General features: G+C 40.7%; 1 protein-coding gene across 1 annotated transcript in view; it reads right to left on the bottom strand.

Annotated features, from left to right (window-relative positions):
* The window catches only part of LOC102253564 (aromatase), a 71,869-nt gene that overhangs the window by 5,468 nt on the left and 38,736 nt on the right, over positions 1–27,665 (bottom strand). The window contains exons 3-7 of the mRNA XM_005863934.2: positions 21,960–22,110; positions 9,726–9,880; positions 6,454–6,630; positions 3,511–3,625; positions 371–485 (exon numbers count right to left, since the gene is read on the bottom strand). Of these exons, the coding sequence (XP_005863996.1) occupies positions 371–485; positions 3,511–3,625; positions 6,454–6,630; positions 9,726–9,880; positions 21,960–22,110 (713 nt within the window). The remainder of the gene's footprint in view (positions 1–370; positions 486–3,510; positions 3,626–6,453; positions 6,631–9,725; positions 9,881–21,959; positions 22,111–27,665) is intronic.

Here is a 27,665-nt window from a genome sequence, read left to right as displayed (position 1 = left end):
CCTCACCAAAATGAAATCATACAAATTACATGTTGAAATCATACAAATTAAATGACTATGAACATTTTTTCATGATCTTCAACTGGAAGCTGAAGTATTAATAAGAAATTTTCTATGTATTTAGTGTCTTTGGACTCTTCCATTTTCATATTTTGTATTTTGCAGGCACAGTAGCTTCAGTCTGAAAGGTTAGTCTCACCAGAATGTCTAATGAGTGGGCCATTTGAGTTGGACATTATAGAAGAGCTGGAGCAAAATACTTAGAAGCCAAACTCTGCAACATGATCACAAGAGGAAATCTTCACACATTGACACACAAACAGTCATACACATGTGTTGTGTTGGAATTATGGTTAGTTCAGGTCAGTACCTCAGCAAAAATCAACTCAGTGGCAAAATCTATACAGTCTTCCAGTTTGTCTGCTGTGGAAATCCTGTGTCTTTTTTCTTCTATCAGAATTTCTATGGCATCTTTCAAATCCTTGCTGGAAAAAAAAGTCAAAATATAATCTATCTGTACTCAGTTAAGACATGTAGAAAAAATTGATTAATTTGCTATTTAAATAAAATTATCTGCTGTAATTGAAACCATCAGTGCTTATGAATAACTGAATTTATACTTAATTCTTCACAAATATCCTTAAATTACAAATACATTATACTTCATTATAAGGGACCAGAGTTTCTAGGCACAGATAGGAAAATCAAGGCTGCAACCTTTAGTTAAGCATTAAAAACTGGTACCAAAAGCTAAATCCAGTCATGTTTTTTGATTTTTTATTTGGCCAGCACAGTGTATTAATGAAAAACCCCAAACCAAAACCAGTGACTGTCTCTAGTGCAGACAGGCACTTTGCAGTTTGCCCCGGGCACCTCCATTTTCTGTTGTCCTATATCCACCCTGCCCGCTTCTATTTGCCTGGCCTGCAAGACTATTGAGTTTGAGATTTCTGTTGTACACAGTAAACTCAAGTGACTGTTCATTAATTTTAATACTTATTCTTATACCTGGCAGTGTCTGCCACATAATAAATACTAATAAATAATGATTGAATGAATGAATGGCTGCATAAATATGTATAGGCATTTTGACAGTGTGGCGGAGGGAAGAGCTCCTTGGACAAGGGTGAGGTTCTAGTCCAGGTTGTTTTCTTTCTATAAAACCTACTGTAAGTCTCTGAGCCTTACCTCTCTTTAAAGTAAAGGGATTATACTAGATGAACAATGAGGCCACCTTGAGATCTAAATTCTGTTATTCTTGGCTTTGTCTTTAAGTGTATATGTTCATGGGTGTTTTCCCCAATCTCAGGGAACAGTATTCTGTATTACAGTAAATGTAATACAAACACCTGTTAAAGTGTTCTGTGACTGAAAAGTCTTAAACTTGCCAAAATAAAAAGTAGAAAACAATATTGCTGGAATATTGGGAATTAAAAGAAGCAAAAGTATAAAATTGAATAAGGATGGAAGATATTCTAGAATCCTTTCCATAAATATATATTTTAAGGTATTAGCATGATAAAGACAAATGCTGTATGATCTCACTTATATGTGGAATCTTAAAAACAACTCCACAAACTTGAGCTCATAGATACAGAGAACAGACTGGTGGTTGCGAGAGGTGGGGGTTGGGGCTGGGGGGACAGGCCAAACAGGTGAAGGTGGTCAAAAGGTACAAACTTCTAGTTATAAAATACATAAGTCCTGGGGGTACATAATGTAGAAGATGGTGACTATAAATAATAAAGAACATTGTATTGCATATATGAAAGTTGTCAAGAGAATGGATCCTAGAAGTTCTCATCACAAGAAAAATTTTTTAAAATTATACATGGTGATGGATATTAACTGGATTTATTGTGGTGATCATTTTGCAATACATATAAATATCGAATCCCTATGTTGTACACCTGAAACTAATATGTCAATCATACCTTAATAAAGATATTGGCTTTATTGCAAGGCTATGGAGGAGAGGAAATTAGAGGATTTCTCTAGGTCTTTACTGCTCTACGTCATAGGAGATATGAACTGGTGCACTAACCACTGACAAATGTTATATATAGCTAAGCTATTTCTACAGAAACATAAGAGAAGCTGTTATACAGTCTCATCAATGAGTTTCTGTGGGCCTCCTGGTCAAACCCAAGTCAAACCAAGAACTACCACCAACCCTTACACCAGTGAAGTGAATGAATCCTTTATCTTATTGATTCAAGTCACAATGAGCAGTGGCAGAAATGAAATGAAATGTATAAAGAATGACGTCTCCAAACCTGATACTCATTTACCATATAAGAATATGTAAAGCAACATCAAGTTGGTTTCCTTTCTGGAGACTAATACTATTGAACTTAAAAATACACGAACGAGATAAAGTTGGGTTTTCAAGTTTGGGAACTTTTAGAAATGGGGAATTTAAGATGAACATAGGGAAGGGGAAAATAACATATTTAGTGCCTACTATGGTCCAAGCTCTGTGTAATAGCCCTGTGTATAGGATCTCATGAATATATATCTCCACTCTGGAAGGCAGGTTCTGTTTTACTTTAAATAACTTCCCAAAGCCGTTTAGTTACTAAGTGATAGGTACAGGTTACAAATCACGTCTGCCTGCCTTTAAATCCCACATGCTTTCCACTGGTGATTAGAGGTGGCAGTGTTTAATGGCTGGCTACTTACACTAAAAACAAACCACCCATTGATTAACTAAGGCCATTGGCATTTGTCCAGTTTTTTTGCTAGACTAGTGTAAGATCAAAGCAAAGCCATTTAATGATGGTTTTAGGATTCCTCAAAAACACAAGATATATAATTAAAAAAATAAAAACCCCACACATTTTATTTAAGTTCACTATGAAAAAATTCTTTTGAGATTACTGTCAATTCCTACAAGTTGAATTAAGTTAACGCAACTATAAGAGGATTTCATGTTTCCATTTTTTCTAAACATGCAAAGAGAATTTTGACCGATAATAATAACAGGTTCATCCAGCTCTTCTGTTCAACTCAAAATACACTGCAGTGTTTTAGTTCCAGATATGGAGCTCTCAGACCTCCCACTTGGCCCCCTTGCTGAGAAGCCACCCTGGCCCAAGGCTTCCTTTACTCTTTAGTCTAGCGCCAGTGGTCGGCAAACTCATTAGTCAACAGAGCCAAATATCAACAGTACAACGATTGAAATTTCTTTTGAGAGCCAAATTTTTTAAACTTAAACTATATAGGTAGGTACATTGTTATTAACTTAATTAGGGTACTCCTAATTAAGTAAGGCTTAGGAAGAGCCACACTCAAGGGGCCAAAGAGCCGCATGTGGCTCTCGAGCTGCAGTTTGCCGACCATGGGTAGCCACATCAGCCAAATTGATGTAGAAAGTGTTACATCAGCAGCTTAATCATCTTTCTTGTAGGCTCTTGGTGGCCAGAAAACTTGCTGAAGAGGGAAACAATAACAAAGACACAATGAAAAAACAATTCAATCTCACAAATTTTCCAAACTTGTGTTACTTACACAGACTTTTCATATTTTTTGTATAGCCAAGAAATCTTAAAGAAGATGTCTGGTTTGAGAAGGAGAGCTTGCCATGCCTCAAAATAACCCTGGATTTTAATTACGATGGCGTTTTCTGGAAAAACAAACAAAAAAGAATAGGGGAATTGAGCAAAAATGAGCCTAAGAAGAGGACTCTGAACAGAAAAGACCCCTGTAGATTCTCCCACCAGTCTGGGGTTCTAAGCTGGGCAAAGTTCCACCTTCAGTGGGCGTTCTAGTCATGTTATTGCCACTAGACAAGGCAACACACTAATTTATTCTGCTTGGCATTTCAGTTGGCCAAGTTGACCAGAGATTTGCCAGTTTTAAACTTAGTATTAGAGTCTCAAATCTCACATGCCCCTCTTTGACATGATCCATGTCTCTCCTGTTTTTCTGGACAGTGAGGAAGAAAAGGGACACTGGTAATTATGGCTGTTGTGGCCTCGGTTCTGGCATGTGGGAGGGCAAAAAGCCACGCCACTCTCCTGTTAGGCAGCCAACAGCCACATTTAAATTTCATTTGGTGTTCCTTAAGCAGAGCCATTAGATGAATAATCTACTTGGATTATGTACCTAATTAATAGCTTTTCATTGTATTCTCACCTCATTGTGCCTTATTCAGACATTTTCATAGCATTCCTCACATAGCTTTCATATCTATGTTCGGTTTAGAATGTAGAATTCATCTTAGTGTCTTCAGTGCTTGTCTTGAGCCTTGTGCATAGTCAGCTCTTAATAAATGTTTTTTAAGTAAATTGAAAATTAGGGAAGAGAAAACCCGGCTTTTTCAAAATTATACAAATGGGAAGGAAATAAACATTGATTTTCAACTGCTAAATGCAAGCCACTGTGCAAGATGCTTTGCAAAAGGGACTTCACTGGATCCTTACAATCTTTCTAGGGGAGCGATAGTGTCATCCTTTGGCAGATGAACAAACTGCAGTTCATAGAGATTGAGAAGTCTGCCTAGTACCACACAGCCAGTGTGGCAGCCCGCCCTTGGGCTGGAGCCCAGTTCTGTCGGACCCCAGGACAATGTTCTTTCCTCTTCATTGGGTCCCTGAGATAAAGAGAGTTTATCAAGGACCAGGGGAGGAGAAGGGAAATAAAATAACTCTGCATGAGTTATACAGGTTCTTAGCATCACAGTCTGTATCCATAAGTTAACAGACATTTATACAGTAGTTCCCTTACATGATCCTTCCTAAGAATCTAGGCTAGCAGGGAACCTGTAAAATATGTTCCTGCCAAACCTGAGGAAAGATGTGTATAAAACAGGAGAGCTGGGATTGGAGCCCCTGTCTGAGAGGGGATCAGGCAAGAAGGTGTGACTAAAATTCCTTAGAGTGAATGGGGGCTCCTGTGGCTCTTGTGAGGAGTAATTGAAGAGCAGGGAGATGAGGTAAGGAGAGCTGGAGAAGAGAGAGGGAGGGCTCAGGGCTTGTCTATAGTCCCTATGTGGTAAATCAGGCAGCAGGTGTTAGAGCCGGTGTGGGCAAGTGTTAAGTTATGCCTTGTTCTCGTGACTGTAATGTTTCCCTCAGGTCTGTATGTGGCTTGTGGCTTCACTTCACTTAGCCTTATGTTCAGCTGTCTTCTCTGCAGAGGCCTTTCCTGACCACTCTCTCCCCGAGAACCATGTCCACTTCCACTGACCTGTCCCTTCACTTACTATCCCTTCACTTAGCTTTGTTTTTTTCTTCAGAGCACTTATTATTGCTTAATATATTATAAGCAAAATAATATTGCTTGCTATATTGCTTGTTATATATTACAATAAGTATATATAGATAATTACTTGTTTACTGTCCATATATCCACTGAAATGTAAACTCCCTGAAGCCAAGGACTTTGTCTTGTTCACTGTTCTATACCCAGAACCTAGTGCCTGACATGAAATAGGCAATGAATAAATATCTGTTGTATAAAAAGATGAATCAATAAACACTGCAAAAATTAATTCAGGGAGAATTACATGAAGCTGGATAACAGCAGAATGGAATTAAGCCCAGTAATTAATGTTTGCTTTTAGGTCAGCGGTTCTCAACCTGTGGGTCACGACTCCTTTGGCGGTCGAACGACCCTTTCACAGGGGTCGCCTAAGACCATCCTGCATATCAGATATTTACATTATGATTTATAACAGCAACATTATAGTTACGAAGTAGCAACGAAAATAATTTTATGATTGGGTCACAACATAAGGAACTGTATTTAAAGGGCCAGAAGGTTGAGAACCACTGTTTTAGGTGGTGGTAGAGTTGCTTGTATGTGTTTTAATGTTTGTTTTCTATAGTAGTAAGGAAAGTGGCTTACTGAGTGAGACATCTTGCTAGGGTTGTTAAAAATGCTAAATGACAGACTGTATGTAAAGCAACTTTTTACACTGCTTGGTACATTTTAGATACTAAAGTAATTAATTGTAGCTATTGTACTTATTTCCTGCAGCTGCAAACAATACCAGCATCATCATACAGAGTCAAAGTTTTCATGCTTAGTAGCTTTGAGGGAGGGGTGTGTATGTATATTTAGGTGTGTGTGTGTGTGTGTGTGTGTGTGTGTGTGTATGTATGTATCATGCCCCAAAAGAATGGTTGAAAATGGTTAAATATATCAGTTTGTTTAGTGGGAGGACCAAATGAACTGATTACATTTGTGAGTTTTGACTGTGGGTAGAATTCTGTTTCCTGGAGCAATGATGAGAGATACAAAAGAAATAGATGGCCCTGCTTTACAGAAATTTATATCTTATAAGTGAACAAGGCAGACACACTGGGAAAAAATATCTTCGGAAACCTTAGAGATGTTGAAAGAAGAACATGTAGAAAACAGCATGGTTTACTTGAGGCTGCCAGGCCTCTCATCCCCTTGTTAAGTAAAGGGCAGAATGTCAAGTCATGAGAATGAAGATTTCGGTACCGTCCAAGGGGATCCCCAGGAAGAGCATGTTAGAGGTGTCCAGCATGATGCACCGCATGAGGGTCAGCACGTTGACAGTGCCCGACTCGCTTCTGACATCCTCCAAACTGTCCAGGTGCCTTATGATCGATTCAGCACAAATTGTCACCATGCGCACAAGGCCGGGGCCAGACAAAGCTGAAGGGAGCACATCAGAGAGTGAGCCATTGTGAACTCCAGGACACACACAATCAGGCGATTTTGGCTTTTTATGTTTAGAGCTCAATCATCTACACTTTTTTATTCAATAACTACACATATAAAATAAATATAAAATTTTCATATTATTTAATCTCCCAGTATTCTATAAGAATGGATCATCTTTATTGTTAAAAATGAATGGATGAACGAATCTTATTTTAAACAAACTATTCAAAGTTAAACTTTTCATGCTATGGCAAATCATTTGTGAGATTGCAAGTGAAACATTTAGTACTGTGGTCATAAATCAAAAATTAGTGTTTTCTTCATATTTATTGTACATATTTTTCTCTAAAGAAGGTTTAGATTTGTCCAGGGTGATATTATTTTATGTTTCAACAGGTGGCAGGATATTGCTACATAACTAGTCAAACTCTACCTTAACTATTTCATCTAATGTGGTTCCTTTTAAATTTAATTTATATGTTTAAAATGCTAGTCTTATAAGTTATTAAGAGTGCTTTTCTCTTAATTTTGGTATCTCTTCAAACTATTTCCAGATTTATTTTACTTAAACAATGTCATAATAGCTAAGCGATTCTTTGCTTAGCAGTCTTCCCCCCTGGACTGGGAATTCTTTAAGGGCATTGACAACCTGCCATTAACACTATACTTCAGGTCCATAGTACTTAGTGGCCCTCAAAACATATTTGTTGAATAGAGGAACGCATAAATGGATGAGTGAATGAATGAAGACAGGTAGAGTGCACTGGCTCTGATCTCACCCCCTGCTCTGCTCCTTACCATCTGAGTAGCTAGTGGCTTCTGATGGTAGGTGATCTATCTTGAGAGTTTAACTCTTAAAGCGCCCCTTTCTCTCTTTGTTCTAAGTATCTTTAAGCTTTAGAGCAATCTTCCTTTTTATGTTTTTTATTATTCAGACTTGCTATTAAAGTCAGAGTCCTTAAGCCACACTGGCCAGGGCCTCTCAGTGTGCTTTAGATGGCCTATTGGTCTGTGCTCTGTACACTCTGCACACGCCTCAACCATACACATTATTGAGGAGGGTGTCTGGCAAGGTACTCTGCTCCCTCTCCCATTATTCCTTGAAGGCCAGGATCATATCTTGTTTCTTATTGTGTTGGGTGTCTGGCAAGGTACTCTGCTCCCTCTCCCATTATAAATTCCTTGAGGGCCAGGATCATATCTTGTTTCTTATTGTGTCCTGGGCACCTAATTCAATGATGAGAAGAGAGTAGTTTGTTAAACAAATGGATGAGTTTAGAGATTCTATCAATTCTTGCATGTCAAAATAGAGAATAATGGTATATGATAGTTAATTGCTTCTAAATACTAGTTCATATATTCCTAATATAACTGGACCAAATGATAAAGTAAAATAAAACTTATATTTCTATAGGATCTTACAGCATGATTTCACTTATTTTTTACAATAACTCTAGAATTCAAGTTCTCTAATGTTTATTACTTGTTAAGGATAAGGAAACTAAAGTTCAGAGAGCCTGAGTGATTTGTCCAAGGTCATATAACTAGTAAAGTGGAAGAGCTTGGAATAGAATCCACAACCTATAATCCTGTATCCTATACTCTTTTCATTAACATATTCTGCAATTTTGTCAGGCATAAGAGGACTTATCTGCCCCAATATGAATAGTTGTCCAGACCCTAATCCCTGGAATTTGTTAATATGTTACCTTACATGGAAAAAGGGACTTGGCACATATCATTAAAATTAAGGACCTTGAGATGGGGAGAATATTGTGTAGTACCTGGGTGCGCCCTCCTAATCATGTAAGTCCTTAAAAGTAGAAAACCTTTTTAAGCTGAGGTCAGAAAGAGATGTGATGACAGAAGGATGGTCATGGAGATGTGACATAAAAAGGGCTCAACCCACTTTGAAGACAGAGGAAGGGGCCACACGCCAAGGAATGTGGGTGGCCTCTGAGGATGGAAAATGCAAAGAAACAGATCTCCCAGGGAGCCTCCAGAAAGGAACACATCCCAGCTTGGTTTGAGCCCAGTGAGACCCATGTCAGATTTGACATACAGAATTGTAAAACAACGTGTTGTATTAAGCCACCGAGTTTGTGGTAATCTGTCATAGTAGCAAGGGGAAACTAACAGAGTCTACAACAGAGTTGTGGTGAGTCTTCATGATGGACAGCTCAGCAGAGGGGAATCAGCACCCAGCGGGAACAGGCATAGCTTTTCCCTGTCTCAGCAGCCACGCAGGAGACATCTGGGTTTCCTGCAAGGCTGACTGGAGGAAAGAATATTGATGGTGCATGGTCAGACCTAAAATCATCTAGCCAGTTGCCATCACTGACAACATTTCCAAGGCATGACTATGTTTCTTAATGTTAATATCAAAGTCTGGTCATGTATATCCCCCAACAGCTTCATTTTCAGCGGGACTCACTAGATAAGGAGACTTGGGTTCTGGTCTCTGCTCATCCATGACTTGCTATGTTGGACAAAAATCACAACCTCTGTAGGACTGTGAATTCAATTATAAAACTCAGAGGCTGATGAAGTGACATATAGAGTCCTTCCTAATTTTAAATTCACAAGTTGCTTTCTGTTAAAACATCTGGATGTCAGCCAGTGATGCAGCGAACACATTGTTGGCTGTGTTTAAATCAAACATATGGCAGACACACTCAATTTTTAATTGAATGAGCCTAAATGTAGAGCTCTATCTCTTCTTCATGCCCATAAAATCGCTTTGTGTGTTAACCAGAGGAATGGAAGTTGTGGTGGTTAAAAACGTAGGCTCTGGGGCTGTCTCCTGGGCCACCATTTATGAATGTTTGGATCCTGGGCAAGTTATTTAACCTCCTTATCCTCAGTTTTCTCATTTGTGAAGTGTAGGTGATTAGAGTGTTTTACCACCCACGGTTACTGTGGGATTAAAATATCAAGTATTTAGAACAGTGCCTACTATATAGTAAATGTATAATGCATGCTAGCTCATATCTTTATTTCAAAACTGAAGCAGCAGAATTTAAGAATGAGTTCTAAAAAAGGCACATTCACAGACAAGAGCAGGAGGTAGCCAGGCACCTGATTACCTTTTGTAAAGAAAGGTCGAACAACTTTCCAGAGGGCTGGATTATTGTTAAATATGATGCCATTCTCATGCATGCCGATGCACTGCAGCCCAAGTTTGCTGCCGAATCGGGAGATGTAGTGATTGTGCTTCATTACGTGGAACATGCTTGAGGACCTGCAGAGAAAGCAAGCCTTGGGGTTAATTTTCAAGGATCAGGAGAACCCCTGGTGATGATTTTGATTACAGGTGGCTCTCTTAGCAAATGCATGTTGAGCTGCATGCCATGCATGATTTCTAGTGTTCATATTGAATAAGCACTTCTCTTAGCATAAGAACATCCCTCTCCAGTTGAAAAATGTCTTTCTTTTTTTTTATATTTCAAGTTTTATTTATTTAATTAATTTTTGGTTAATTCTCACCTGAGGATATTTTTCCCCCCATTGATTTTTAGAGAGTGGAAGGGAAGGAGGGAGAGAGAAAGAGAAACATCAATCTGAGAGACACATTGATAGGTTGCCTCCTGCACACATCCTGACCCAAGTGTATTCTCTAACCACTGAGTAAAGCCAGCCAGGGCTGTTTTTTTAATTATTTATTTTATTTTATTTTTTTCCATCACCATTTATCCCCTCTAAGCCTTCTTCCACCTCCCCCCAGAATCACCACACTGTTGTCCATGTCTATGACTTCTCTCTCTCTAAAATCAATTTTTTGAAAAACTGCTTAGATGTTAACCTATGGCACTGGGAAGATAAATGAATAATTTAAGTAATTTAACAATCAGAAGGATAAAGGATAACAGGAAAATTATTCTCTTTAGGATAAAGGGTAGGGTGGGTTTATTGGATGGGGTCCAAGCAACACAGGAGAGGGAGAATTGTTGTGTGTGTGAGGATTTGGGCAGGGGACGACTCTTGGGAGGAAAAGTCTGCTGGGAATTTATGAAGTTGAGAATTGTGGGGTAGAGGGAATAAATTCTTTTTTCCTCTACCAAGAGGAAAATTAAGAAATGCTGTGAGTCACTACATTTTCTGTGGAAAGGGGCCAAGATTGGAAAATAGGTTAGTGTAGGGCCCAAGAGAAGCAGGCCACTTGGACGAGGGCTAAGTGATGGCCAGGGCCATGAACAGCTGGGTCAGGAGACTGGAAGTCAAAGTTGGCATGAGTTAATAAGTTATCTGTCTGGTGAGTAAGATGGAGGGTGTGTGAAGACAGATGGGATGTTTATCAGAGGACAGGGAAGATAGTAAGCGGGACACGTGGTGTTTGTATGTCCATTGTTTTCATAAATGCCAATATTGTGTTGTAGGCATAGACCAGGCACAAACACCACTTGGGGAAATCAAATGTGGTTATCTAAAGTATCTGGAAAAAAGTCAGTGCAGTGAGGATACTAGGCAGACAAAATAAGGTCCAGAGAGGTGCAGGTAGCCAAACCCGCAAATCCTCACTCACAGGACTGCATGGCTGCGGCTGAGTGAGGCAAGAGAGGCCACAGCTCAGCCATCTCCCTCCAAGGCCAGCCTTGTTATACTTAAATCCAGAACATGCCATCTCTGAGGTAGGGGCCCGCAGCCACCCCTGTGCTGCAGGGTAGACAACAGGAATACAGAGTACACAGAGGACCACAGAGTCGATGCTCGGGCACAAACCAGGTCTCATTTATCATCCCCTGGCTTCATTGCTAACAAAGTATGCTCCAACTCTTATTCAGACTCCTCCGAGAGGCATGACAATAGGCGCTTTAAATTACCAGGCCTATGTCACAGTATTTATATATGGACAACATGGCCAAATGCAAATTTCCAACAAAATGTAAGCATAGGCAGCTTTACTTCTTTCCATATATTTTCTGCAACTTCCACACAAGTATATTCAGATTGATAGCCATTTTTCTTGCAGGTATGAGAAAAAGCGACCGGAGTTTGAGAATTTAAAAAGGGGCAGAGCCCTGGCCAGTGTGGCTCAGTTGATTGGAGCATCTTCCCATGCACAAAAGGGTCTTGGGTTCGATTCCTGGTCAGGGGACATACCTAGGTTGTGGGTCCTGTCTCTGGTTGGAGCATGTGTAGGAGGCAACCAATCGATGTTTCTCTCTCTCTCTCCTGTCCCCTCTCTCTAAAATCAATGAAGGGGTATCCTTGGGTGAGGGTTAAAAATAACAAAATAAACAGGTAAAAATAAAAAGGGGCAGAATGGTTAGTAGAGAAAGAGCAGAGGTTTTCTGCAGTGCAGCTATGGGAGACGTGAGGATAGCTGAGACGGGGCAAGCTGCCATCAGTCTGTGTTTCAGTTGTGTGAACAGGGCGGGAGGCTTGTCCATGTGTGTGCTGGTGGGGATCTGCCACAGGCAGAGCTGCAGTGAGATAGTTCTTGACTTGGGGCTTGAGAATGAATCCACACAGGTCTGCTAGGTAAGTTAAAATAGATCCCCAGAGCTTTTTCCACTTGAGGATTATAGATTATCCCATCTTTCTGAGACCAGAAAGGAGTTCAGAGATAGATCTTAACATTGGCAAGGGACTGCACATTCGAGCAGAGGAATAGGAAGAAAATATGCACATTATTGTGAGAAAGCAGTGTATATTTATAAACATCTCTTTGGTATTTATTACAAAAGAGGAAAACCTGGATTTTTTTTTCTTCGGTGTGCAAAGGATAGAAGCTGAAAAGTAATTGTGCAATGCCCAATTGTGTAAATTCAAGAGGCATAAAATATCATTGGTGTTATCTTCATTTTAGACAATGTTGTTATTTTATTTTTTGTGTGAACTTAATATTTATTCAAGTTTTCATGTGTTTACTGCAAGCAACTTTGGTTCTTCCTCCTCATTTCTCCACTGAAATTTTGTTTCTCAACTGCAAAATCTCTTACTATGAGCGTTTCCTGAACACATAACTCTCAAACGTGGGGTATGGCTGCAACTTGCTCTTGTGAGCCCAGTTCTTACACAGGCTGGAGTGACCATCTTAACACTTGCTTCTCCCTGTCAAAGTTGACACTTAGCTCCTAAAAGAATGGCGTTGCCTTAATGAGGTTGTTTGGTTAATGCCTGTGAAAAACACATTCTCATAGAAGACATTGGGCCAAAACAACTCTGTGCTGGCTGAGCGGGTTAGGCTAATTATCGAAACTCTCCCACTTGTGATAGATTCCATAGTCCTATTTAAACTTTAAAAGAAAGGCCCTGAAATAATGGCAGTACCAAGAAATGAAAACATAATTATTAAGTGAATAAATTACTTGTGAAAAAATTATATGTTCAAATCAAAACACTCTGTATTAAGGAAAATGTTCTCTTGACTTGATTCCAGATAATATTCATCAAATGATCCCAACTCTTGGACAAGTTTCCCTCTTCCTAGAAACAAGAACAAAAACAAAAACTCCAGATGCTTCTATTTATATTTCAGGGAATTAATTTGACTGATAAACAGCTAAAATCTTGTCCTGTATAGAAAAATCATGCTACAGAGAAGACTGAAATTTTTAACAGATTTCAGAACTCTAGCTTTTCTTACCTTCCTTGACCTCATTCTATAATTAAAGCGGATGGGAAGTACTTTGTCTATTCTTTATTCACAAATTTGTATCTAAAATTTTTTAGTGTTTAGAAGACAAGCCGAACACTATTTTTCTTGCTCTGACTCCTGGAGCTTTTGTATACTACATTAACCACACTGGCCTGTCCATTTATATTTTTATTACATAAAATAAGTTATTTATGTGGTTCTCTATTGATGTATGTTTGTCCACTTATTTTGAGGAATTACTAATCAATTTTAAAAAGAAAACAAGAGCCCTAGCTGGGTTGGCTCAGTGGATAGAGCATCGGCCTGCGGACTGAAGGGTCCCAGGTTTGATTCCAGTCAAGGGCACATGCCCAAGTTGCAGGCTCGGTGCCCCCTGGAAAATAAGTTATTTATGTGGTTCTCTATTGATGTATGTTTGTCCACTTATTTTGAGGAATTACTAATCAATTTTAAAAAGAAAACAAGAGCCCTAGCTGGGTTGGCTCAGTGGATAGAGCATCGGCCTGCGGACTGAAGGGTCCCAGGTTTGATTCCAGTCAAGGGCACATGTCCAAGTTGCAGGCTCGGTGCCCCCTGGGGCTCACCCCAGGTTTGGCCTATCAGTGATTCTCTCTCATCATTGATGTTTCTCTCTCTCTCTCTCTCTCTCTCCCCTCCCTTCCTCTCTGAAATCAATAAAAACATATTTAAAAATGAATGAATAAATAAATACAGCTCACCTTTATCACAATGTTTATTTTTAAAAAAAGAAAACAAGAAGCCCCAAACTAAGACCAAATGAAGTGCTAGTTAATAAAGACCCAACTTTTAAAATCAATGTGTCCGCTAGGGGGCACCAACATCTCAGTTATTTTGAGTCCCAGGCTCAGCCTTGGCAAAGCACGAAGCTGTCAAGATAGAAGTGATACACACAGCAAGCCAAGTATGACGGGAGAGCAGACAAGCAATTTCAACTAGGTCTTTTATCAAAAGCAGGCTGGCTTTATCTAACCAGAGTAAATTGGGAAAGTGAGTAAGAGAAGGTTGGTGAAGAACGAAGAACCAGGCCCAGAGCTCTCTGGCACTCAGTAGCACATTAGAGAACTCGCCCCGCCTGAGCTCGTGCACTGTAACACCGGTTGAGGGAGATGTTATACTGACACATTGGGAGAGTGAGGATTTATCATCTTGAGGAGAGACTGAGGGAGTCCCCAAGCTCAGAGGGATAGAGGGTAGTGTTAGTTGTCTGGTAACTGGAGTCATTATTCTTTAAACATAACTAAAGTAAAAAGATATCTCCAAAGATAGCAAACCTGTTGTCTATTCAAAATGGAAAGGAGCCAGGAAGTAAGTTCGTAAGTGGTAAGTGTTCTGAGTTTAAAGGACCCACACGTCTATGGCCAGGTTCAAGAGTAATGAGCACTAGAAATATGGAGGAGACAATTAATGGAATAATTGGTCCCCAACATTTGGAAATACTTGCCTTGTCTAGACCTATTCTGTGCCTGAAGTTTGTGCTCCATCAATCCTATCACCTTTTCACTGTCCTTTGCCCTTCTAATATCCTCACTTAACCAGCTTAAGTACTGGGGTCATTGCAAGAGAGATCAAACTGATACTAGATTAAATTTAGTATCATTAATAGTGGAACAACCTTTCCTGTTCTCTTGATGTGAAGCAGTATGAAATGCTTGTACTACCAAGGAACTATTATTATAAAAATGTTTACCCTGAATCTAATTAAGCATTTAGACCTAATTTTCAATTTATAAAAAATGCAGGGAATAGAAAAATATGTGAAATGACACCATAATGAAACAATGTGAGAAATTCAGAATGTGGGGCAGCCTACAAGACAACTGACCTGGTCTCTTCCAAAGATCAATTTTCATGGGGAGGGCAGGGGAGGACTGCTCTTTTAACTTTCCTGTTCATTTGAACATGTTCTCAATAGAAAGTTTGAAAAATATTTTATATCAATCATTAAAATCACTCTCTTCCATGCATCCTCAATTCCCTTGACCCTCTCCTTACTTTGCCATAGTTGTCTTGTAAAACCACAACCCTGGTTAAACCCAGTTCTTGGCTTACTATGTGCTTGCACCTGGCAGTTGAATGGTGCTGGGAACTGCCTCCCACGCCCACCCACACACTGCTGACAGGTCTCAGTTATGTTTAACCACTTAGTGCAGCTGGCAAGTCTACTACATTTCCCTAGTCCATTGACTCACTCACTCACTCACTCACTCACTCACTCACTCACTCACTCTTCCAGAGAACTGTTGTATCCTGCCTCCTCTCTCTTCAAATGTTCCACTTCCTCCTCCCTCACTCTCAGTTAAAGACTTTATTTCCAATTTTACTGAGAAAACAGAAGCAACTGGAATCTCTGCAAGCTTCAACCATCAGGATCTGTGCCCATATATTGAGCCTTCCCTCCTGTTCCTGTGGATGAAATTCCTACTTTATGGCAAACTGCTTGGAAAACTTATTTCACCTGCTGCCTCCAATTCTTCTTCCCCCATTCTTTACTCTAGTCAGACTTTTGCCTTAACCACTCTCTTGTCCCCACCATGCTCTTGTCAAGGTTATCTGTGACCTTCCTATTGCTAAATGCAACACTTAGATCTCTGTATTTACATGTTATGGTTAGCAATCCCCTCTTCCCTGATACGTATTTGCCACCTGGTGTTCAGACCACCGTCCTCTCCTGGTTTCCCTTTCTCTGTCTAGCTTCCTTTGCTAGTTTCTGACTATGGTGGAGGATCTTGTGGCCCCCAGGAAGGAATATATCTGCCAAGAAGGACTCCTTGTGGTTAACTGTACCCAAATTCATAATCAGAGTCTAGCAGCCATTGTTTACATGCACATTGCATATCAGGGAAAAGCCACAGACTGAGCTGCCAACCCCCCTGGATTGTGTTCCTGCTCACTGAGCCAAACCTTATAAAGGAGTTGATAGAATCATATTTTGACCAATGGACTGAGACCTGCCATGTCCAATCAGAGCTGCATGGCTTTCTCCCTCACTTTCTTTAGGTCTTTATGCCCTCATTTGTATCTTTCCCAACCAATGAAAGCAGCTCCCTAAGACCAATCAAGATGTACTAATCCAACAGTTCAGGACAGTGTTATTTAGACCAATCAAATGATATAAATTTGGATTTCTCATTTGCATAAAATGGATCAATCAGGGTCCAAGGTGGGCACTTTATATATGTGAGCCTCCCATTTGCTTTGGAGGTGCACACTTTCAGTTTCTACTGGAGGCCGCCTTTCTGTGGTTTGCAAACTCTTTATCTGAATAAAATTACTCCTTTCACTGCACCACAGACTAGGGACTCCTGTTGGCATTGGATTGGTAAGGTTTTGGTTTTGTTGACAGTTGGAAGGCTTAGACCTTGCTTCTCAACAAACCACTTAGACATCTACAAGACCTGTCAAGTCAAAATGTCTGAAATGGAATCAAGGCTGATTTCTCCCCATCCCAAACTTGTCCCACCTATCTCACATAACTTAGTATCTTCATTCTTGCAGGTGTTCAGGCATGAACTGTGGCATCACCTTGACTCTCACACTGAATATCCGGTCTGTTAGCACCTATTGGCTTTGCCTTCAAAATATATCCAGAATTTTATTTCATCATCTTATTACCTTACTGCTCTCACCTGGACCAGCCACCATCATTTTTCGACTAATTTCTCTCTTTGTACCCATCCCTTGTCCCCTCACCATCTTTTCCTAACAGAGAAGTCAGAATGATTCTGCTGAAACATGAATAAGTCAGATATGTCTTCTGCTTAAACTCCTTAATGGTTCTACATCTCACTCAGGATACAGGCCAGAGTTGTTACAATGGCCTGCAAGGCCCAAAAAGATTTGGCTATCCTATTCCCTCTCTAACCCCATCTCCACTACTCTTCCACTAGCCATATTGTTATCCTTCTTATTTCTTACATGTTTTGGACAGACTCTTACCTGAGTGCCTTTGCATTTGCTGTTCCTTCTCTCTGGAATGTTTTTCCTCTAGGTTTTTGCATGGCTTTTCCACTCACTTTCTTTAGGTCTTTAATTAAATGCTATTTCTCAATGAGGTCTGCCTTGACCACTTATTTACAATTGTGCTCCCAACCTTACAACAGACCCTCCGCATTCCCCTACCCTATTTTAATTTGCTGTATAGCATATATCTACCTGTTAACTTTGTGAGCAACCATCCTAGTTTGCCTGAGATTGTCCCAGTTTCAGCATTAAAAATCCCACATCCTAGGAAACCCCAAGTTCTAGGAAAACTGAGATGGTTGGTTACCCTACTCATATACTATACATTTTACTTCTTTATTATTAGTATATTAACAATAGAACAACGTATTTCTCTATGACAGTAGGGATCTTTGGCTGATTTGTTATTATGATATCCAGGGAACATAGTAAGTTCTCAGTAAATATTTATTTAATAAATAAATGGAGAACCAATAATGATTATGATAACTTAGGATCATCCAGTGTTTAGTATTGAGAATAGTAAATTCTCAATAAATATATGTTTAAAGAATAAATGAATATGCCCTGGCTGGTGTGGCTTGGTTGGTTGGAGTGTTGCCCTGTACACCAAAAGGTCAGGGCACATACCTAGGTTGCAGGTTCGATCCCCAGTTGTTTGGGGCCATTACAGGAGGCAAATGATTGATATTTCTCTCTCCCTCTCTCCCTCTACCTTCCTCTCTCTCTAAAGTAAATAAAAAGAAAACATATCCTTGGGTGAGGATTTAAAAAAAAGAGTAAATGAATAAATTTCCTAAAACATGTACTATAACCCTAATTGCTATGTTAATTGCTAATATACATGCAAATATGACCCTAATTAGCATGTCCATTGCTAATTCTGCTTTATGAATGCTTTCCACAATTTTTTTGTATTCATGACAAAAAATAATTTATGTATGACATATAGTGTCATACACAACTTCTGTAGACCCCTCATTGATTTAGCACATATTTGATTAGGGAATTGTGCATACTTTATGTACAGATGATTAGATGGACCTTCCCCCAAAGCCTGGAGTTGCTCAGGCCACATCCCAGCAACACTCATGCCTGCCCAGCCCCCATCCCCACCCCCACCCCTGGTTCCTGCCCCGAAGTTCTGCACCCTCACCACTGAACTAAACTGGTTAGAAAAGTTGAGCCATAATCTCTACACAGTTATAATCACTACAGATCTCAAACTTTTCAAAAGAAAAGAGATCTGGCAAACTATTTATGTAAAAATAAAAAGCTTTCTGAGGTCCAATGGGGTCTTTTCAAGAGGTACAGGTAGTCCTGGAAGGGACCTGAAGAACAGGCAGGGAAAGGAAATAGGGACAAACATGTCCTATTCCTGTCGGGGGGGCCTAGGCTCTTCAAAAAAGTATGACAAAAAATAATTTATGTATGACATATAGTGTCATACACAACTTCTGTAGACCCCTCATTGATTTAGCACATATTTGATTAGGGAATTGTGCATACTTTATGTACAGATGATTAGATGGACCTTCCCCCAAAGCCTGGAGTTGCTCAGGCCACATCCCAGCAACACTCATGCCTGCCCAGCCCCCATCCCCACCCCCACCCCTGGTTCCTGCCCCGAAGTTCTGCACCCTCACCACTGAACTAAACTGGTTAGAAAAGTTGAGCCATAATCTCTACACAGTTATAATCACTACAGATCTCAAACTTTTCAAAAGAAAAGAGATCTGGCAAACTATTTATGTAAAAATAAAAAGCTTTCTGAGGTCCAATGGGGTCTTTTCAAGAGGTACAGGTAGTCCTGGAAGGGACGTGAAGAACAGGCAGGGAAAGGAAATAGGGACAAACATGTCCTATTCCTGTCGGGGGGGGCCTAGGCTCTTAACAAAATTGAGTGGCTCAGAGGCAATTAAAAAGAACACGAAGACTCCAACCAGTGAAAAGCCTGTGAGGACAGGACAAAGAAAGAACTGGAAGAGCTGGGGGGAAAGGGCAGGATGGGTAGTGTCCATGTCTCCAGCGTGAATCAGCACCTGACTTGGTCAGGTCGCTAAGGTGACTTTCCTAATTAAGACAGCACAGTGGCTGGATGCCACCCACCCCTCACTGCAGTGAGGGTCCCACTTCAGGAAGTGGCTTTGGCTTCCAGGGAATTTATCTGGTGATGTAAGCATCCAGGATCTAAGAGTGATTTCTATTCTGGTCCCCTGCTCCTTTCTCCATGCGTCATTCTCACTCCAATTCTAGTCTAACAGGAACACCACCTGAGCTAGACCTAAGGGTAACACAATAAGACAAAACCATTCCAACTCCAGTTCCTCCAGCCCCAGGGAAAGGACCCCTGCTCTGGAAAGTTCTTACCTCCTCTCCCCCCTCAAGCTCCTCAGCACTTTGGAATCACCCGGAGAGCTCTAAACACTCCTGATGCCTGAGCATTGGGGTTTCCAAAGCTCTTTGAATGACTTCAATGTGCAGCATGGGTGAGAACCACTGCTCCAGATCCTGAGCTGTGGGCAGATAACCTTTTGGATGAATATCCTGTGGGTCAGTGCACCTATCTGCAGGGGGAAATAGGTGACAAGGAAGGCAGATGCTGACCTGAGGGGGGGAAGGCAGCTTGCTGTGCTGGGGATGTCCAATCCCCACGTCCAAATGTCATCAGTCCCAGGACATTTGGAGACTGCAGTCAGTTGCAAAAGTGAGTAAAATATTGATTTTTAAAATGAGAACATACCAAATTCACTCACATTTGGCTGACCAGTTCAATAGCTCAAGAGAAGTGAAATCCAAGAGTAATCATGGCCTAGCCCTGAGGGTGCTTCTCAAACTTGACTGCCCCTAGCCACCTGGCGAGCTTCTGAAAACATGTAAGTGGGCCCACCCCAGGCATTCCTATTAGTGGGTCAGGTTGGGGCCCAAGAATGTGCATTTCTAATAAGTTCCCAGGTATATTGATACTGCTGGCTGAGGGACCACTCTGGGAGAACCACTACATTAGAGTGTTTCACAGTGAACCGAATGAAGTGACATTTCCATCTGAAGCTCTTTACATTAGTTGTGTAAGCATGGTCTGCCTTAAAAGTGCAACATCACCAAACTGAAGAAACAGAAAAAACCGAGGCAAAAAGTGAGGTGTTAGATTGGTCAAAAATAACATTAAAATAGTTAACAATATTTGGAAGGATTAAGACATTTTTCTCCCTCACTTCCTTCTTTCAGGTATTTGGTTCAGAGAATTGGGCTTTGAGGATAATATGGTATTTTATGAAATGATATATGTAATATTGGCCTGAAAAAAAATCAGTGTAGTTTCCAGAAATGCTTCACTTTACTTCTGGGTGATAGTCTATGTATCTAAACAAATTATTCTAATCAGTAGAAGACCCTGGCCAGCCTTAGTTTGTGGGTAAAGCCCCATTAAGTGTTGTAAATGTAAAAATTCATTAATGAGACAATGTTGGCAAAGCTGCTAAAAATCTAGTAAAGATATCTGAAAGTCTGGTCAAATATGCTCTTTCTGACATTCTCCATTTTCTATGATCCTATATAATAAAAGCCTAATATGCAAATTGTCCCCTTGACCTAGAGTTCACCTGGGAGTTTGACCGCTCGCTATGACATGAACTGACCACCAGGGGGCAGCATGGAACATGGCGGATGTCAGCGACGCGGTGCTGCAGTGGAGGCGCTGCAGTGGAGGCGCTGCCAGCCCTGATGGGCCCTGACAAGAGCGGGACCGCTGCTGGATGGTGGAGCAGGTGAGTGGGCAGCACCAGGCCACGGCAGGAGTGAGTGGGGGCTTGATTGCCCCACCAATCGTCCGAAGACAGCGAGCTAACGAGGGGCGGGGCTGCCGTCTAGCTCCCAGGTGCTGAGGAAGCTGGGCCGGGACCCTGGCCCAATCAATCACCCCGCAGGTGGGATGGTGGAGCAGGTGAGGGCGCGGTGCCAGGCCAAGGTGAGGTGCCAGGCAGGGCTGTGGGGCTGTGAGGCTGGGGGCGCGAGCTCGCCCCAAGGGACCCCACCTGTGCATGAATGAATTCATGCACTGGGCCTCTAGTTACTAAATAAGAAAACTGGTATTTCACAAAGCTAATTCTATACAATCAATGCATATTTGATTAACCCTGGAGTGAATTCAACCTGCTGAAGTTATCTAGAAAATATGACAGTGGGGGGCATCATTTCTTCTGATAGGCAATAGTGTTCCTGCTTTATTTAATAAGATCACTCAGCTGGGACACCGGCATGCAGTCATAAATAGGATAGCATCAGATGGATGGCTTCTTTATGCACTGTTACCCTTCTAGCGATGCCCACTAGCCTGTTATTACAAACACCCTAGCAAACTGGTCCTGACAGATTTTTGTCTCAGGCATGCTTAGGAAAGCAGAAAAGATAATGCCGCTCTCTAAAATATGTTTTGTTGAAAACAGACCATCTATATTCTCCACATTCACTGATTAGAGAGATTGTGAATACTTTCCCAGCTTTCCAGAGTTCTTTATCTATGTAGCACTGGCTTCAGGCAAAGCCCATTCATTGTTTGTTCCACTGGTTTGCAATGTTAGATTTTTTACCTAGAAATATCTCACTTTCACTGTACTAGTAAAACCATAGCCTCAGGAGCAAAGATAGCAAGATATCAAAATAAGTAAGTTTGTTTTTTGAATAGGAAAAAGCCCAGCTTTGACTTTAAAAATGGGTCTCTGATTATTAATAGACTTACTTGCTGATAATGAGTGTTTCCTCTCCACATACCCAGACTCTCATGAACTCTCCGTACATCTTGTTGTAGTAGTTGCAGGCACTGCCAATCCCCATCCACAGGAACCTGAAGTGGGAGATGAGGGGCCCAATTCCCATACAATAGCCAGGACCTAGGAAAACCATCAAGTCACAGTCAGCATTCCAGTTACGCCAAAAAGAGAGACTGCTTTTCTACTGCTGTTCTTGTTCTTTTATACCTAAGTGTTTTTTTTACATCTCCTGATGTATATCTGTGAATCACTAAAAATTAAAAAAAAATAAAATAAACCAGTAAGCTTAACTAGAATTTCTTTACCCCTTCATAAGTAAAAAGGAATTCATTGTCCACACCATACTAGTTCCATTTGGTCTCAATCATTTCATGCAGAATGAACGAGGGCATGTGTCTACTGTTTTCTTGCCATGTTAAATGGTGTCAGTGAGTTTCAAATACAAGTTAATCAGTCTGTCAGTTATAAGCATAGACCCCAGGGAAAGTGACAAACTGACAGATCTGTTTGACTACCTAGTTTTGTCTGAAAACTTTTGATTTAAATCCCCCAGTTGACCTAATGGGTGGATCAGAATTAGGTTGTAGTTTTGGTATAAACTTTGAAAAAAATTTTATGGTGTAACTTTTTAAACTAAGAAAAACATGGTTTGCAAAGGTAATGTCTAAACAAATAATATTCATCCTTTTTCCTTCAAAAAGGACTAAGTTTAAGAAAAGAATCTTAAGCTAAATCTCATTAGGCAAAATAAACCTAAAACTTTAAGTGGGCAGTGAGTCTGATCAGTTTTTAGACCGGAGTTTTAGTCCTTCAATGTGGTTTTACTCAGCCACTTTCATCCTTGCTTATGCAGACATAGGCAGAATTTATAAAAAATCATTTAATTTATTGATTTTAGAGAAAGATGAAAGGAGAGAGAGAGAAACACTGATTTATTGTTCCATGTATTTATGCATTCATTGGTTGATTCTTGTATATGCCCTGACTGGGAAGATGCTCCAACCAACTGAGCTACCCCCCTCTAGGGCAGACAAAGGCAGGATTTTGAAGACAGGAATTCAGAGAACAGCTAAGGAATTTTCTCCTTGCTTATATCACATATCAAACTTGGTAGCTTGAATTTATCAGTGGTGATGAAAAGTTAGACAAAGGCTTCTAGGCAAGATTTTAGGAATTTATTTATAAAGTATGTATTAGTTTTCTAAATCTTCTCCTTTAAGTCCATTCTGTTAGTGAAATAGTTATAAAGCAAAACGTGCACAACTGTGTGAGGCATTACTCTCACTTTATGGGCAGTAGTTGTGTAATAATAATCTAGATAATCTAAGCTTTTTCTTAAGTAATCTAAATTAGATGTTTAGTTCCAAATTTGGCAAAGTTCTTAACTATGCAAGAGTTGCATTAATGTGGGCAAGACTGTTAGCTGTTTTTTGTTTGTTTGTTTTTTAACATGAAGAACTTCGTTCACATCTATAGAAGAAAAACATTTTCAAAGGGTTCTTAATCTTTTATACTAATAACACTATAAGTAGATAACTGACTTTATATAAAATAATTTCCTTAAGTTCTTAAAAAGATTTAAATAAGCAAGTTTAATTGAATATGTATTTCCTTAAAGATGTCATGAGATATACTAACCTGCTATCAATTGAAATATGTATAACAACAAAATACTTTCCTGGATAGTTACAACTTGAAACATTGTAGATGATCCATAAATGTTTTCTGAATGAATTTTTAAAAGTACAGTGCGATTGAAACTTCGTGGCCCATGCGCAGAAGTCGGTATTTTGTGGAAGAGCCACACTCAAGGGGCCAAAGAGCCACTTGTGGCTCGTGAGCCGCAGTTTGCCGACCACTGTCCTAGGCTCATGAGAAACATTTTTTATCTAAAAGTTTGGGAACCACCATTCAAATATAAAAGATGCCAGTGCAGAGCTGTGTCTACGCAAAAGGGAGATTGCAATGAACTTTACTTAGGTTGGAAACCTGAGTGTTCTAACCAGAAGAGAATCAGAGTGTTGGGTCCTTAGTGATCATTCATAGGTCAGCTTAATTCATCCAATAAACGCTGAGACCCAACTATGTGTAGACACTAGCTCCAAATTAGGGACTAGAGATGGGATGATAAGTGTAAGTAGGTCCTCAGCAGAGTCCTGGGCAGGAGAGGAGACTATGTGAAGAAAAAGTGCAAAATCAAGCAATTATAACACAATATGATCCTTTCATTTACACACATATCTTACACCTTCCAGCTGGAGAGAAGAATGCTTTAGGAGGGGAGAAACTTCAGTAGGACATTAGGGAAATATTCTGGTTGCAGCCACATATTAAGCTGCTCTCTTGGTTTTGGAGAAGCTTATCTAGGCAGGCAGCAGATACAGGAACTGTTTTCATCTAAGCCAGTGATGGCGAACCTATGACACGCTTGTCAGAGGTGACACGCGAACTCATTTTTTTTGGTTGATTTTTCTTTGTTAAATGGCATTTAAATATATAAAATAAATATCAAAAATATAAGTCTTTGTTTTACTATGGTTGCAAATATCAAAAAATTTCTATATGTGACACGGCACCAGAGTTAAGTTAGGGTTTTTCAAAATGCTGACACGCCGAGCTCAAAAGGTTCGCCATCACTGCCCTAAGAGGAGCAGTAAATGCTTGACTGCAATTTAGTATAGAGACAGCCTTTGTGAAGCCAACAACTGGGCCTCTTGCCTGCTATCTAATCAAGAAGCTGTTGTGTGAAAGGTATTTCACACTAGGTATACACCCTAGAGCAGTGGTTCTCAACCTTCCTAATGCTGCGACCCTTTAATATAGTTCCTCATGTTGTGACCCCCAACCATAAAATTATTTTTGTTGCTACTTCATAACTGTAATTTTGCTACTGTTATGAATCATAATGTAAATATTTGATATGCTATATGTGTTTTCCGATGGTCGCGACCCACAGGTTGAGAACTGCTGCCCTAGAGAAACCTGCACACACGGATGTTCCCAGCAGCACTATTCACAATAGCCCCAAACTGGAGACACCCCAAATGTCTTTCAACAGTAGAAACAGTAATTAAATATAAGATGTTTGTGTAACTACAGCCCATATGAGCTGCAGCTGCAGGCCACCACCAGGATGAATCTTACAAGTATAAAACTAAGCAAAAGAAGCAAAATAGAAAAGCAAGTAATGTAGGATTCCATTGCTAAAACATTTAAAATCAGGCAGCACTAAACTATATTGATTGGGGATGTGAAATTAGGTGGTAAAACTGTAAAAAAGCAGGAAGTAATTGTCACCTAACAGAAGCACATTTACCTCTGTGGGGAGAGAGGGTATGATTGAAAAGACACAAGAGCCATTTTTGGGGACTCTGCTAACATTCTATTTTTTGTCCTGGAGCGTGATGACATATTTATCTGTGCTCTATTCCATAAAATATTTTCTTAGTGCTGTGTCCTTTCCCCCATGTCCCCTCTGGATATTTATCTGTGCTCTATTCCATAAAATATTTTCTTAGGGGAGAAAAGAGAATATATTGCTGTGTCCTTTCCCCCATGTCCCCTCTGGGGACCTGGTGCCCAGAGCAGAGAGAGGCTCTGGGGGAGAAGACTCATGTGCCAGTTTGGGGAATGGCTGTGTGTTTTGGGGGAAGGAAGAGCTGCCAGGTGCCAGGAACTGTGAATCCTGCACAGAGATCAGTGAACTCGTGGCATTTCCCTAGAACTGAAGCTTCTAGAGCTCCTAAGTCCTCACCCAGACTCTCATAGCTCTCCCTGGCACGGAGTCACCTACCTGTGCATCATCTCTATACCCCCCTGTCTCCCTCACCTCCCAGAGCCTGATATAGCAGGGACACTCAGTACGTGTGGGTCGAAGAAGCTTAGATTTGAGTCCAAGTTTCATCACTTAGTAGCCATGCAATATCTACCCTCTTTTAGTTTCAGGTTCTTTACCTGCAAAATAGGCAGAAATACACCCACCCCACCAGAGTGCTATGAGGATCACAAGAGAAAATAGGTATGAAGTTGCTTTGTTGTAAACTATAACTTAAACTTAAGGGCTTTGAATCATTGCACCTTCTTAAGCCTCTTTGGCTTTCGCTGACCCTGAGCTTCCCCAAACCTATAAAATTGAGAACCCAGAGACCAGTGATGAGAGGGAACTGGCCAAAGGAGTTTAGAAGTATTGGTTGGAACTACCCCAGCAAGGCCAATTTCCTCACTTTTCCTTTCCTAACGAGGAACATGGGATCTCAGAGTCTGAGCAGACCTCACATTTGCAAAGGGAAAGCCTGGGCCTAGAAGCTCCCTGGCTAGCAAAATGAGCAGCCACGTGGGAAGCAGGACTTCCAGTTGCCCCGCCACACCTGTGCTTTCACTTTCCATGCAGCTGGGCATCTGACAGGCCATTTCTCTCTCACCTGTAAAATGGGGAGGTTGAACTTCATGGTTTCTCATTCTTGTCAAAACAGATTGCCTCTCTGGGGCTCAGTGTCCCCTTCTGTCAAATGAAGGTGGTGAGCTTATATCTGTGGCTCTCCACCCTGGCTGCTCAGGAAAAATCACTTGGGGAAATTTTTTTTCAAATATCAGCATGGGGCCCCCACTTCCGGTGTGGCTGAGAGCCACAGCATTATGTGACCTGTCAGTGTATGGCAGCATGGTGTCCCCAGCCCACAGCAGGGGGCAGAGTGGGCGGCCACTGAGGCTCCTGACCCATAGCTCCAGGGATGCCACTTCTCATGCTTGCCCCCTAGACCAGTGATGGTGAACTTATAACACGTGTGTCAGGTGACACTCGAACTCATTTTTTTGGTTGATTTTTCTTTGCTAAATGCCATTTAAATATTTAAGATAAATATCAAAAATATAAGTCTTTGTTTACTATGGTTGCAACTAGCAAAAAAATTTCTATATGTGACACGGCACCAGAGTTAAGTTAGGGTTTTTCAAAATGCTGACACGCCGAGCTCAAAAGGTTCGCCATCACTGCCCTATACTGACCTCCTCACTCAAGGGGCTGAGGGAGTTCTCCACCACCTGCAGCATAAATATCTGTGTGTGTGTAGGGGGGGGGGCTAGTTTAAATGCACCCACCTCACCTCTACTATTCCTGGAATCTGACCTGGGAGCCCACTGGGGAAGAAGTTCAGTGAGAAAGGATTTCAAGTTAAAGACCATGGAAGAATCTTCCCTCAGACCCCATCAGGGAGTAGAGAACAAAATTAAATGTTCTGTTAAATTGGGCATTGAAGTAACCTGAAGTACCAGGCTGAATTAGACAGAGAGACAGGCAGTTCTCTGGAAATTCTTAAAGAATCCAGACACAGGGCACTTTGCACCAGCCCCATACTCCGGCTCTAAATTACTCTGTGTTGAGGCACCCCCATGCTTGGAAGTGTGTAATGACTATGCTCCTGAAATACAGTCTTACTGTATAGCTTATGGAATTGGGGCAGATGCCTGCCACAAGGAATTTTCACTGAAAACTAAAGAACTAGTCTGATACTTCTGATTCATTCTGAATTAATCTGATGGTGATGGAATGGTGGGGGTTTCTATTGAATTTACCTGGTTATTTATATTATACTGTACTTTTGATTGACCCACAGATCTTATTGAAAAATCTATCAGGGTGTGACGTTCAAAGGGAATTGTAGTGGTCCCCATTCTTT

Source organism: Myotis brandtii, unplaced genomic scaffold (assembly GCF_000412655.1).
Source record: "Myotis brandtii unplaced genomic scaffold, ASM41265v1 scaffold182, whole genome shotgun sequence".
Lineage (NCBI taxonomy): Eukaryota > Metazoa > Chordata > Mammalia > Chiroptera > Vespertilionidae > Myotis > Myotis brandtii.
This window is presented reverse-complemented; position numbering and strand designations above follow the sequence as displayed.